Source organism: Camponotus vicinus, unplaced genomic scaffold, assembly GCF_025532165.1.
Source record: "Camponotus vicinus isolate PSW18456_S1 unplaced genomic scaffold, iyCamVici1.0 SCAF_2, whole genome shotgun sequence".
NCBI lineage: Eukaryota > Metazoa > Arthropoda > Insecta > Hymenoptera > Formicidae > Camponotus > Camponotus vicinus.
This window is the reverse complement of record NW_028141956.1, coordinates 3,569,980-3,584,724: the sequence shown is the minus strand read 5'-3', so window position 1 is coordinate 3,584,724 and position 14,745 is coordinate 3,569,980. Positions and strand designations below refer to the sequence as shown.

The 14,745-nt window shown below is 34.5% G+C and overlaps 1 protein-coding gene across 3 annotated transcripts in view; it reads left to right on the top strand.

Moving 5' to 3' along the window:
- Nucleotides 1–14,745, top strand: part of LOC145967553 (synaptogenesis protein syg-1) — a 255,027-nt gene that overhangs the window by 41,835 nt on the left and 198,447 nt on the right. The window contains exons 1-2 of one of the 3 annotated variants that reach the window (XM_083092551.1): nt 894–1,470; nt 12,500–12,698. In XM_083092551.1, the coding sequence (XP_082948677.1) occupies nt 12,581–12,698 (118 nt within the window). In that variant the 5' untranslated portion in view covers nt 894–1,470; nt 12,500–12,580. Of the gene's footprint in view, nt 1–893; nt 1,471–7,593; nt 7,724–12,499; nt 12,699–14,745 lie in introns of those variants that run through there. The other 2 variants (XM_083092552.1, XM_083092553.1) reach the window with 2 other exon arrangements.

Below are 14,745 nucleotides of genomic sequence, written 5' to 3'. Positions count from 1 at the left end.
CAATATTTTAAAATTTTTATAAAAGTTATAAATTTTTAATATATAAAAATGAAAAGAAAAGGATTGAAAAAAATAAACACATAAATAAAACTTTTGTAATTTATATATTATACAAATTATTTATATATCATACGAATAATACAAATAATTTATATCTAAAGTAATATATATTTTATATTAGAGAGAGATATAAATAATTTTCTTTATAATTTTTCGAAACATATGTTAATTACGTGAATAACTATAAATGCACTCAGTATTTATGTAATAATACAATTAAACTAAAACAGTATATTTATAATTAGGTAATAATATAAATTTTCTTATTATTATAATTTTTATACTTTTTATAATTATATTATAATTTTTATAATATTATATTACTTTTAATATTATTATAATTTTTATAATTTTCATATTAAATTTTTTTTTAATTTTTTTTTTAAATGTATGTAGATATATTTATATAAATGCAACGATAATTTTATATAAATGCCAGGAAATAAGCGTATCAATTCAGATATACATGTACAAATGTTAGACATTCACTATTCAAATGGCTGTTCCGGGCTTGTCCGAGAGCACGCCGGACGAAAATGCGCGTTTCCCTCTTTCCTAAACTGCCTCCTGGTCATCCTGTTACCCCTGTAACGCGCTCACCCCCGTATCTCGATTGAGACTCACGAGCTTGCACGAAGATTATCGAGCTTGCGCGAAGCACGGGTGTCGGCGCAAGGGGAGTGAGTTTGGACGTGGGGTGGATAGCGCCCCGACCGGGCGGAAGAGAAATAGCGGCGAGGGGGAGGGGGATAGGTCGGCGGACGCTTGTCCGTGCGCGAAAGTTCGCTGGCAGCATCCAGTGACATCGCGGAGCTCGACGCGCGCGCATCGCTCATCGCGCGGGAGGATCGAATCCGCGGATCTCTGTCGCGAATTTTCTCGAGTAGCCGATCAAAAAAAAAAAAAACGTAACACGTATTAAAAATCCCGTCCGAGTGCGAAACGATCGCGCGAGTTTCCGTTTCGTCGTCACTTCGAGTGACGATCTTGATCTTGGTTCCTTGATTCTTCCTCCTGGTACAGTGTTTGTTCGCCAAGTGATATACGCGGTGCTCCCGATCGATGACAGAAAACCAACGATAAGGAGTACGATCGTGCGTGATTATCGGCTTCCAATTAACAAGAGTAGTAGTGCGTGACGATGCGGCAGACGCTCGAGGGCGATGCGACGAGGAGATGATTCACAGGATCGAGTGAATAGTGTTGGCGGGAGGATCGCGGATCGTTGCGACCGCCGATGACAGCTCGTGACACCACGTGTTTGCGACGTGATTCCAAGACGACGACTACGGGGGTGACGTTGGCGCCGGGACGATCTGTCGCGGCGATGCCGTGATGCGTGTAATAACGCGTGTGCAAGCTGCAACTGGCAGTGCGTTTTGATCGAGTGTTAAGGGATTGACGGCTCAGGTAACGATCCTAATATCCGCTTATCTTTGTGATGCGAATCTCGTAATAATCGCTTCAAGTGCCGAGTGTGTGTGTGTCAAACTCTTCGAAAAACTGGAGATTATTCGGAGGTGTGGCTCTTGCAAGTTTAATCGTGCTTTTGTGTTAAATTTATAATTTTGTTTTTATATATATATATGTGATTTTCCCCCGCCTTGTATTTTTTTCTCGAGTCATTTTAGTTTTTTAATGCAAAATGGATCATTCTCGAAGAGATATGCTTCATAATATATAATTATATCCGTTAATTAAATTGCTTGCCTTATAAGCCGTTAAAAATGTATATTTCATACATTTTAAAATTGAATAACTTGTATACTTCAGAAAAGAACTGTTCATCTAATTTTGAAAACAAAAATAATAACGTTGGCCTTTGTAACTAAGCAAAATTTAAATATAATGTGCTATTATATTTTTTTTATTTAAATCTTTTTAGCATTAACTTGTTTCGCATATTCCTACTCTATATTTCGCTCTATTCTGCTAAATTAAGAATTGATAAAACTTTGATAGATCTTTTCCTGAATTCTCCAAATAATTATTACTAAACAATGGTCTCACATGTTTGTCATATTATCATTGTATCCATGCAAGAGTTCATAGCGGTTTAGGTTAGTGGTTTAGCCAAGGGGCGATTGCCAGCACGTTGCTTAAGTTATTAGTAAGTGACACGATGGTAAACCTACACATCCTGTTGATATTCGATACAAGATTTAATCGATCGTATTGACATACTTCCCAAAATATGAAATGACTCATTCAACAGTAACATTTAGATATCATTACAATCTCTGACAAGTTGTTGATTTTTATTGGCATATTCTTTGTTTGTTCTCCAATTTGCAAAAATTTCAAAAATAATTCAACACAATTCAACGTAATATCTACACACACACACACACACACACACACACAGCAGGTTTTTTCGTCATTGAATAAAGTTCTGACGTATGAAAAGTTTACGGAAAAATAAATGTGGCCCGGAAAAAAAAACGCTGAACTTTACTCGTAAATATATTGAACATTGTCCCGATTGTGTAATATTACGAAAGTTAAATAATAGCTACCACAGAAAATCAAATACATAACATACTGCCAATGCCAATAAGCCTTCGTCGAAATTATATTGACAGAGAATACGTCAATGGCGTGCCGCAAAAGCATTTTCCGTTTCGAATCCGATAAAATATTAACAACCGAAAAGGTGAATACGCAACATTTCGATTGTTATTCATCTCCTCCCGCCTTTGAGTGATTGCTGCAAAACGCGATGGCTGGTTTTCGATAAATGTATGCAAATAAAACAATATATCGTTTACAATTGCGAAAGAATTGCACTCAAATAAAATGAATAGTTTTTCGACTTGTTAATTTTTTGATTGATCGTTTTCGATTGACGTTGTATATCCAATATAGATACTCTAGATTGAAAATTCAATTTCATTTCTGAAATTTACTGATATTTTTTATTTGTCAAAATTTTTCGTAAATTATAAATTAACTTATAACGTCAAGCAATTTCTAGGGTTCTTTTTTCCCTGTTTTTTACATATTGTGAATTTTTGTTGTTATTACAAGGAGTTGACAAAATAATTTGCACACCTGAAAAATAAATACTATATTTGTTTATTAATAAAATATTGGACTATCATTTACCTTTAATATAGCTCCTTGGAATAGAATTATACAATTTTTAAATAATCTCTAGTTGAATATTGTCCCATTTTTCTATCAAAAAGTGCCATTTTTTAAGATGGTAACACACCCACATAGTTCAATCTTAATTTAAACTGCATCAAAATGAACTTTAATTTCTTCTCTGACCAGCACAATTATTCGATTTAAATATCATTGAATCACTATGTGCAGTTCTGGAAAAGAAAGCAAGTTCTGGAAAAGCATATTCTCTTCTCCAACATCTCTAAAGCAATTGACAGATATTTTGATGAAAGAATGGAACAATATTCCACTGGAGATTATTCATAAATTGTATGGTCCTATTCCAAGAAGAATTGAAGTTGTATTAAAAGCAAATGGTGATCCAACATTTTATCAATAAATAAATATAGTGTATTTTTCAGATGTTCACATTTTATCTACCACCTGCATGTATAGTGACATGTAGAATTTGTTCAACTTTAATCTCATTTGTTCAACTTTAATCTCGATGGTTATGCGTAATCATAGGAGATCATGGATAAAAATATAAATAATTTTGATTTTATATCAATAATCGGTTTTTTAATCGTCAATACGATATTTATATTTGATTCTTCCTTTTATATATTTAAAGGTAATTTTCTTTTGAATCACAATTACTGTAATTCATGAAAGTGAAATCAATGTTTTCTTCAGTTAATTAATTCACATCATTAGCATTGCCGATGTGACAACAATGAACATTGACCATTCTCAGCAGATGGTATTGTAAAGTCTTAGCTTTTCTTCCATTTAATTCTTTTTATTCGCGATGTTTGAAGGACAGAGACAACAGCGAAATGTTGAGATGCAACTTCTCATTGTCGGACGAGCAATGTTCAAAGAGAAAGAGAGAGAGAGAGAGAGAGAGATAAAGAGAGCCCTTTCTGCTCGTAAACTTGTAAAACATTACCGGCAAAAGTACAAGCTAACTGTCTATTCAAAACTTTCGTGGTACAATGCGCAATGCGATGCAACGAAAAAAAAATAAATAAAAAATAGAGAGAGAGGGGAGGGAGAGGGTGCGCTTTCATCGGCGAGCCGCGCACTTAAGGCAAATTAAGCGGTCCGTGCGCCATAAACTAGAATCCCTCGCGGAGACACATTTGGGAGGCAAACGGGAAACAACGTACTCTTCGTAAGAGGAGTTGGCACGTTTATTCGAGGAAGAAGTTGCGCGAGCGATTGACCTAAAATTCCAAGAGCGTGTTTCGTTTGCGAGCGAGCTTTCGACAAATTCGTTGCTTCAGTTTCGTGAACGGGCTCGCCTGTCGTCTATTCGTGTTTCGCGAAAACTTGTTAGATCTCTATTCCCGCGCTACTTCAAGACGTCGAAGACATCGTGCTTGTTGTTGCAATGTCTTCTGTCTGCAAAAGTTTCCGCTATGCTCCTAGATAGCTTCAAACACAGAAAAATGTACGAATGAATATTGTGTTTATGTATTTTTCTAATATATATTTTTCGTTAATCAAATTTAAATATGATAAATGAGTATTTATAATCTAAATATGATGCACGCATTAGAGAGAGAATAATTTATAGATAAATTAAAATGGATAAGAGTAATATTAATGCTATTAACGTGTAACGTGGCAATATTAACACGTGATAATAAATTATATTTCCTTCATATTACTTGCGTTATTTCTCTCGTGATAGTTTTAATGTTATAAATGTTTAATCTCTAGATTTACATCTATAAACAGCATTAAACTGTTTGCTTTTTATTGCTTCGTCAAACTGGCACGTGTCGTTTCTAGCTGTAGAAAATTAAGAGAATCAAATAATTAATAAATAAAATAAAATCAATTCACCCCGAAATGGAAAGGATGAGGATTGCTCTTATTCTGTCCTGTAGAAATCATCGTTGCCTTAAATATATTAATTTGCTATCCAATATTGTCCGTCGATTCCGTCTGCTTCCTGCCAGCATTCATCTTTGATGTCTGTCAGGCTAGTCTCGCAAAATTCTCCACCGGTCACAGTCGCTCTTTCGAGCCCGAGCTCGGTTAATGGCTGTTTAAGAGCTCCGTGAAAAGCCCAGAAGCGACTCCGGGGCTCCTCGATATCTCGTCTATCGGAACTTCCTAAGGTAGTCATTCTCCCAGTTCACTCCAGGCCCCATTATTCTTCGCGCTAATTCGACGTCATGATATTAGCCGGGAACTTTCGATCCCCTTTCGAGTTAACTCGAGCTTCTGTGAGTGGCACATAGGATTTTATAGGTTTTACATGTGAGAAAATAATAGTATCTTCCTCGATGGGAATTTAACGATAAGTCGAGACAATATCATTTTATTCGCAGATGGGAAATAATTGTGATGACGCTATTCTGTTTTATATCTTATTGTTGAAGCTATCAAGGCTACTTCGCATTTTTCTAAATCTATTTTAAAGCTAATATAATTTAGAGAGAGATGAAAAGACGAATATTAATTTAATGTTATAAAATAATATTAGAGATATTCTAAATTTTTTTTGTTTCTCTCTCTTTATTCCAATATTAATTATATAAATTAATATAATATAATGTGTATAATGATGATAGATAACTTGATAAAATTCTTAAGGAAGAAAGAAAGAGAAAGATTATATAGAGAACTGAAATAATATATTATCCCGAGTTTCTTTTCTAACAAGTTCTCTAACGAGAGTTTTAGAGTTCTCTAAGAGTTTTTTCTCTAAGTAAAAAGAATTTGTTCGGTTTTCTTCGACAGTCTTAGGTGCTGCAAAAATATCGTCTTATCACAAGAATCACGATTTTCGGTAAAACGGTCATTGTCTTGCGACGTGCACCCTTTTTCTCCGAACGAATCCCTTGTCACGTAGTGGTTGTAGCATGATGGTTCGGCACGATGTGGAACACGTCGATGGGACAACTCTTCTTTCCGTAGCCGGCCGTACCAACACGGGCTGTAACTACTTTCCGACATTCGCTTCGAGTGTGCGTTTCGATAGAGACGAAGAGAGAGAATGGCCGGTCGGTAAGAACAAAGAACGTTTATATATAATACACGCGTACGTGATGTCGAAGGAAGAGGTTTGCGTGCTTGTTTCGATTCACGCCAATATCCGATCGCTAAAACTCAAATAATCGTCGTTTTCTTGTCTAACTGGAACATTACGAGATTTCGTTTCAACGAAAAATCCCATCCCAATTTATTAATATCTTGTATTTTGTTAAAAGCTTATTTTATTGATGTCATTAGATATAAAAGAGTTCAATGAATGCTTTTTAATATGAGACAAAGGAGACAATTGTATGTAGCTTGTAAAGAGAAGAAATAATATTAATTTATGATTTTTAATAAATTTTTCATTTTTGCATGAATATCTCATATTTTTACTCTTTGAAAGAGATAATATTATTATTTTTAATCCTTAGAATGTTACTGTTTGTTAAATTTCTATGTATGTATATTTTATCAAGATATGGACGATTAAACAATCCAATAATATCTTGTTAATCGTAAAACTCTCGACATTTTTAATACTTTACATGTATATATATGTTTTTTAATCAATTTTAAAGAGTGATAAAACAGCTGAAATAAATTTGTTTTGGCAAATTTAAAGTTTATGTTCTTTCACGTTTTTTTCTGAGTATCTGTTTAATAATTGAATTAAGTGAATTATAAAAAGAAAAATGATTTGAAATGATAAGAAGAAAATAACAAAATATTAACAAAAGAGAATCTTATCATTAATAAAATATTATTGAATAATTAATCATTTTGTATTATATTTACATTATGTGTATTTAAAAAAATAAAATATTCAAAAATTTTCTTATCCAACTATATATTTTATAATAAAAGATCGTTGATTAAAAAATGGTGCGGAAATGCCAAGGATATGGTTTTTGAAAAAAGAAGTAAAATTATTCTCATATAATAAGAGAGAGAGAACAGGTACAATTATTCTCATATAATAAATTCTTTAATATCTGTAATAAGTTTTTATATCACACACACACGCACACATTTATTTTTATTTAATTAAATTCTCTGTAAGGAGAAAAGTTTTGCATATTGCTCATTTTTCCTATTTCTGTGATCCTATTACTAAACCATATACTTTAAATTACATAATTTAAAATATTCTTACATATATTTTTAATTATTAATATCTCATACTTAGAAACATATTAAAAGATTGTATTAAATTATTGAAGAAAAAAAAAGATATAATAATGGATATATTACATATATCTTTTCGTATATACATCTGAATGTGTATGTGTCTGTATTCATATGTATAATTCATTTTCCAATATTCTAACATTCATAAAAAGAAGATAAAATTCACTCGCGGCGTGTTGCTTTCGCTGACAAGCGTGCGACAGTCCAAGTCCATTTATAATGTCATGCTGTTCAGTTGCGTCACGCGATTCTTGTGTGTGCGGGCGCCTGTGTCCCTAGACTGACTGAGATTATCAATTATCCATTGTTGAGTCGTGCAACTTGTGTAACTCGTGTAATCACATTGCGTGACCGCCCGCCTTCGCCCATAAACGTGAGTGAATCAGCTGTGCGTATGTGCTATTATGCGTGTAAATCACGATTTATCTTATTTCCTGCACGCGCTCAATTTCTAATGTTATATAATAATAACCTTGCGATATAATTCGAGCGACGCGTGGCAAAGATGGATCTCTATAAGGCTTGCCTTTATCTTTTGTCATTTTTTTTCAATGATGCCAATGATCTCGATATACGTACGTTATTTCACATCAAAAGGAAAATATAAAAGATAAATATAAGGAGATAAAGATCTAATGATGAATAAATAATAATGAATAAAAATCGTGTACAATTTGATAATATTCGAATATTAAGATGTTGATAATATATAATTTTATTATTAATTAAGTTTACGATAATATAAAAAACTATTTTATAAAAGCTGTTAAGTAAAAATTTCATATTTTGATTGTGTTTTAAATATCGTGTTCGCAAGTCTATGACACGTTGTGTGTTTTCACTATGCATGAAATATCACAAGATATACTTAAATATATATGTTAGAAATAACATTTTTAATAAAACATTTTTAGTAAATTAAGATACCATGTGAATAAAACCAGTATTACGATTGATATAACAAGCAACTACAAATAAAATAAAATTTATTAGAAATGCTTGTAAATAAAAACTTGATGAAAGCTTTCAGAAATAAGAGAAATGCTCTTATGGTCTTAAAAAAGAGTTTTTTTATACATTTAATTAAATAAAAGTATATTTGAAAAATGTTATAAAAAAATTACAAATTATAAAATTATGTTATAGTTATTAATGCAATAATATTATTTTGATTATTATTGTAATATCAAGTTTTTTTCTGAGAAATCATTCTGAGAAATAATATTACAGAGAAAAGTGGTCATGAAACGAATTGTTTTCAAGAGTCTACGTAACATCGATACCTTTTACCAGTCGTTCGTTGCGCAATTGTAGAAACCATCGGAACGAAGCAAACACGCCCTTCGAGTCATCGATTCATACATTTACTTTGGACGGCAATGCTCGTTGTCGCATTTTCCGCCTCCTCGACCGGAAGCAGAGTTCATTTTGCTTGAGGCGTAAAAATACGAGAGATAAAGCATCGAGAGTCGGTTTGAGATGAAAGGAATTTCAATTATTACCCGAGGCTCGCTTTATCTCGAAAAGCGAGATAAACTTTCATATTAAAAATATCACATCGAAATTTCGCGAGTTATAGATGCGAAAGTTAATCGAGCAAATAATGCAAAAGCCAACGTGGTGTTTCGATAACCAACGTAATTATCGATAGAAATAATAGTGTCGCTGGTAATATTGGAAAAGCTATGCATTTTATTGGATATGATTATCGAACATATAATGTGTTTTTGGAATAATAAGTTTTATTCCACTGCGCTTCGTCGATAATCAAAAATATCCTCTTTAGAAATTGGAAATATATTTCATATACAATCGTTGCATACGATCCGCGACAATTATTTCGGCTGTCATTAATGTCATTACGTTAAAATCTTATAAATAACCGAAAGCATTGTCATTTCTTGTCAATCATGAACATCGTTATCTATAGCATTGCTTACTACATAATTTCCCATATTATCCTTCTCGTATTCTTCTCGCAAAGTCATCGCGTTCACAAAATTCGCCGGAAAGAAGTGACGTAGCTCGCTAAAACATCGATCTCGCGTACCGCCCTCGAGGGCTGCAGTGCGCTGGTCGCTTTACAGTTCACCAGGAATGACCGGAAGCGCTAGAAGCGCGATCCACTCTTTGAACGAGGAAGCAAAAAGTGAGAAAGAGCGGATAAGGATCGAGGATAGCGAGTCGTCGACGGGAAAGAATTCTCGATTAAATCTGGCGACCGGCGGCCCTTCGACGAAACCGACCGTATAAAATTCAATCTCGTTTTTTTATTTTTTTTTAATTTTTTCTCGCCTCTTCATCTCTGTCCGGTCAATTTTCAATTATTCGATTTTCTCGCGGAAGCTCCTTTAAATCGTTTCATTAATAACATTGCTTGCGATTTTGTTTTCGCGAATTTGTAAAGCAATAGCTTCGAGATTTGCAAGCTAAGTTATATCTACATTCAAATATCGTTTTATTAATTTTTGTTATTATATTATTAATAAAGATAATGAAATTATCAAATGTAGCTCAACAAAAATGTATCTTTAAAATTAAAGGTGGGGCTTGTAACATTCTGTATATCCCATAGCTTATATAATTCATATAGGAGAATATAAAAGGATTTAGGATAACAAAGTCTTCGTGCATATTTCGTTACATTGCAATTGTTACATATCACGTAGATGATACGTGTGTGCTGGCACTGATTTTTTTGCGACTTTGTTTACTCACGTTGGACTATGCGACTCGCGATTTTTTTAGCAATAATATTATCGTTTACATCTCTTTCGAGTTCTGTTCGGTGTTTATCTTTTTTTTATTTTAGCAAGTCGTAATACATTATAAAATATTTAATGTCATCGACGAAAAAGATACTTAATTGAGCTACAATAAAAATTATATAATTACGGTATTGGATAATTTCAAAATAAAAATCGTATGATTTTTCAAAAACCAAATACATGATTGTGCGAATGTAAACGAGCGCCTATTTTGCGTCTAAGATTCAAATATTATAGAGATAGTTTTAAAAAAATATATTATTCATATTATATACATATATTATATTGCTAGTATTCATATTTATTATGGCATTATTTTGTGCGTTTTGTTTTTTTCATGCATGCTCGCTTGAATTTTTATTGCGCGATTAGATTTTTTTCCGTATTTATATTGCCATTTATATTCCCCTCATAAATCGTTATATTATATCTCTTTCTAAAATTCAATAAACATGTCGTGAATTTCTTCCTGCGACAATTTCATAAATTTTTATTTTTTGAAATAAATCTTCTTCATCTGTCGAGTAATATTTGCTACACATACTATACATATACAAGTGAAAATATATTTGATTTCTCTCATTGTACGTCTAGCATACAAATATATTGTGCATTTGTCACTTTGGAAATTTATTTAACTGATTGTTATTTTATGAAATGTATTAATCTTTTAATACGAGGAAGCGTTTACACCAGATGAAAATGGCAACGTTTGATTTATTATTTTACGTCTGTCTATGTAAATCAATTAACTGTATCCTGAATTTATTACCTTACAAATTTACGCGCGGCAAATTTTTATTTCGTGAAATAAAATTTTCCCATACATGACAATCGCATAAGTTTCGATTATGGTAATGTTTGACCTATCTCAACGCACAAAATTATTCATGAATAGTGATAGCTGTGGAATAATGATGACGTAATCATCGGAATATCGAAACGTTGCCTCGATAAACCGGTCCGCAAGACTCACGCGAATAAGCTCGCATTGTCGCCGTACAAAGGATACTATTCACCTGTCACGTTTCGTAGATTTCCCACGAGTTTCACGGACGTATAGAGCATCGAAAGACCCGAAACATTTTTCTTTCCGCGCACCATCATTACTTTCGTATTCGTGATTTTCTGCTCAGCGATGCATGGAGAATCTATCATCAAGAAAAATGCATCGTAAGATGCGGACAATTCTCCGTTATAATCGGTCGATATTTCGCGATCGATCGCGTACACGTTTGTCAGCCTTGTCTTTTTTCGCGAATCCCATGGAGATCCTACTATTGTTCCGCCCTTTTGCAACGATGTGTCTTTTTGACGATCGCGATATCGAATAAAGAATAAATCGTGCGGAATGCTTCTTCTCGTCGAAACGATTCTTGGAGAGCAACGAGGGGAAGTTTGGCAATTTCCAAAAATTCCGAAAAAGTCTGATACACAAATGTTGGGGGATAGTTTAACTCGAGCACGTGAGTATTTTTTTGTTGCGAGTAAACTAACTTTTTCGATTTTTTAAAGTTATATCATACCTTCAAACTCGTTAAAAACGTGCGCATCGGACAAAAAAATTAAATTTGTGAACAAATATTTTGTTGACGTAAAACTTCCATACCATGCAATAGTATATCTATCTTAACCCGTCCCGGATCTCTATATAAACTTGCTTTTTTTCAAATCGCGATACATGGACAATATAATTGTAAGGTAAATTTGTTAATTCGAAATCAATTCTCATCAATTGAAAAAGGAAAGGAGATTAAATAGATAATAAATTGTCAATTGCAAGCACCATTTATAGCAATCTTGAGCAACTGGTTAGAACTTTCCATTAGTTACGCAAATTTCTGTGAAACAGACACTGTTTTTAATATGTGTCGTTATTTGGAGTGATCGATTGACTTGTATCAGTTCATCCTGATAAGTCGATCGCTGTTCATCCGATATCATAGTATGCACGCATCGAATGCGGCAGCGAAATTAACAATAAACGTGTCACGCGTGACGCGTATCAAACGTGGCTATTGCTGCTAAATGCCAGTTACACGTGTCACCGATATCGCAAAATTTCACTGAAAACGATCCGAGTAAAACATGATCCATCCGCAGTTTCATGCAGCTTTCAACGCCATAAAATCTGTTTTTCTTAAACTGTAAAGGAACAGCACAATATAAGTCGTATCTTTTTTATTCTAAAAAATAAAAGATAATGTGAGAAAATGTTTAACATAAAATCCAGTTGCTTTTTGTGACTTTACAAGAGAAGATTTAAAACTTTTATATAAATGAATTATATGCATTATACACGAAGATACGAAAGGAAAATATTTTTAAAGTAAATGTATATTTTTTCTTTTCTTTTATTAACAAAAATTGTTTGTTGACAGGATATCGCCTGAGACTCGAACGAGACGCGAACCAGATTAGAATGGTTCGAGGGTGAAATCGCTAAAAAGACGTTCGTCAGTATGTTGCGGATATTGATAGTGGTGACGTGCATCAAGATATCGACGCTCGCCAGTGCACAGTCGAAAGGGACTACTTCCTTCGACGAAGATGCGAATAGCGACGAACCTGACCATCCAAGTGAGTACAATGAATATTCTACAGAATTATCGTTCAACTCATAAGCTCGTAATGAGTAAGTGTAAAATTAGCTCGCTATGTGATAACCAAGTAATTTATTGTTTGACTTGTGTCAACGCGCTTGGTGTCGCGCAAACCAATTATTTAGAATAAACATACTTAGCACAGTTTGGCCGAGTTTCGAACTACTTGGTCTGACTGAGTAATGGTCGGGTGGATATTGACAAATACAAGTCTGCCAACTAGTATCTAGTTACAACTCTGGCTTAGCTCAACTGCGCTCGTTGAAAAAACACGGATAGTTTAATATTATAGCGGATGGATTTCATGAATTGAAGCAATCGCGGATAAATACAAACATTCCCGGTCTGTTGGGGAAGCGAAAGCACACTTCCACTTCGTTCGATACAGTAAACGAATGTAATGCATGTCTCCCCTCCGGCATAAATAGATATACACATATGTAGAGTGGGTTATGGAGAATGTGCCAGGGAAACAATTTGTTGAAATAACCGTGGGATCATACGAGGATCGTACGTGCTCCTTTCTTTCGCCACTCGTGTTGTGCAAATCGGCCTTTCGCGCAAACTACTCGCGCAAATTGCCGCGGAACTTTTTCCTGAATTTATTCGCCTACCGTTTACCGGGGTGGGTATCAAGATTAACGTTGAAAGCCGATGAGGAAGAAGCGGAAAGGAAGAAAGGGTAGATTCGCGCGCGCCAACTTTGACGATCAAGTTCCTCGAAACATATTGAGATCGCAATTACCGGTCGGTCCGCAGCGAGAGATTCGATGGCGAAAGTTGTGAAGATCGTGCAGCGAGAGAGACCCGGTCCCTTGAAAATTTCTATGCTTTACTCTCGCGGAGTTTTATCGAGAAGTTTGATGATCCCGTCGACATACGAGTGACGTCCTCCTTTGGGAGGATAAAGGGAGGGAGGCGGAGGGTGGAATAACTTTACGTCTCTCGCTTTATGCTGCGCGTTCTCCAGAATACGCAGCTATCAATTTGCTTTGAGTCCTATGAATTTTTACGGATTTTTTTTTATTTTTATCGACGTTATCAGCCGAGTCTTTATATCCTGTTTGGTTATCCACTTTGACCCGCATCCGCCATTTTATGTCTTCGAGCGTATTTTGCCCGAACGGAAAAAGGAACACGGTCTGCTTGTTATTTTGAGTGTCCGTTTGGTATTTTTTGAAAATATTAAATACCGTTTCAAAGGCGTTTCTCTGTTTCACATATTCGCATGAATGTTTAACTGAGCTCTTTCGAGTTGAAAACATTAAAGTTCTTTAATAAAGCTCATAAAATAATTAGCCAGAATGAGAAGGCAACACCGACCGAATTATGGGATGTCGCATGTCGACTGGTCGTTGGTAGTTTATACGGGAAAAACTCGGCGCACTTTATAAGTTCTCCGCACGGGGCCAAACTAATTAGATATGTATGAATAACCTGAGCGTCGGCCGGGAACATATAATTAATGCAGCCCACCGGCTAAGTGAGAAATTAATTATAATATGGAAATTGGGGTTGTCCCATATCTCTCCCCCTCTCTTTCTCTCACTTTCGCCCTCGCGTTCACTCTCTTCTTTTCCACCTCGACATAAAACTCTGACCACGTGAGCTTTGCGCAGTAAAAGATTTCTCGACGCAGATGCACGTGCGAAACGTGCAGATGCAACCACGCGCGTGTCTCGTGTAACGGCACATATGTGACGCGCAGTGCTTTCTTGCCGAATATATATATCTTGCCGTGAGAAGAAAATCTTCTTTATGCATGAGAAAACCATCAACTCTCTTTGGAAAAAATTTATCATTGCGCGTGACTGTTCACAAGTGTCAGTGGAGAATCTTATGCAGTCTTATGCAATCTTTTTTCTCGAAATTAATTTTATGCTTGACTCTTCTATCGCGCTAAAAGTATGTTGATGTGACATTAAAATTCGCACTTTCAGAAATACCGTTCTATTTTCCGTCTATATTTCATGCTTATCGGATGAAAAACCGCATAAATATAAAAATTTAATTATTCCAGTATG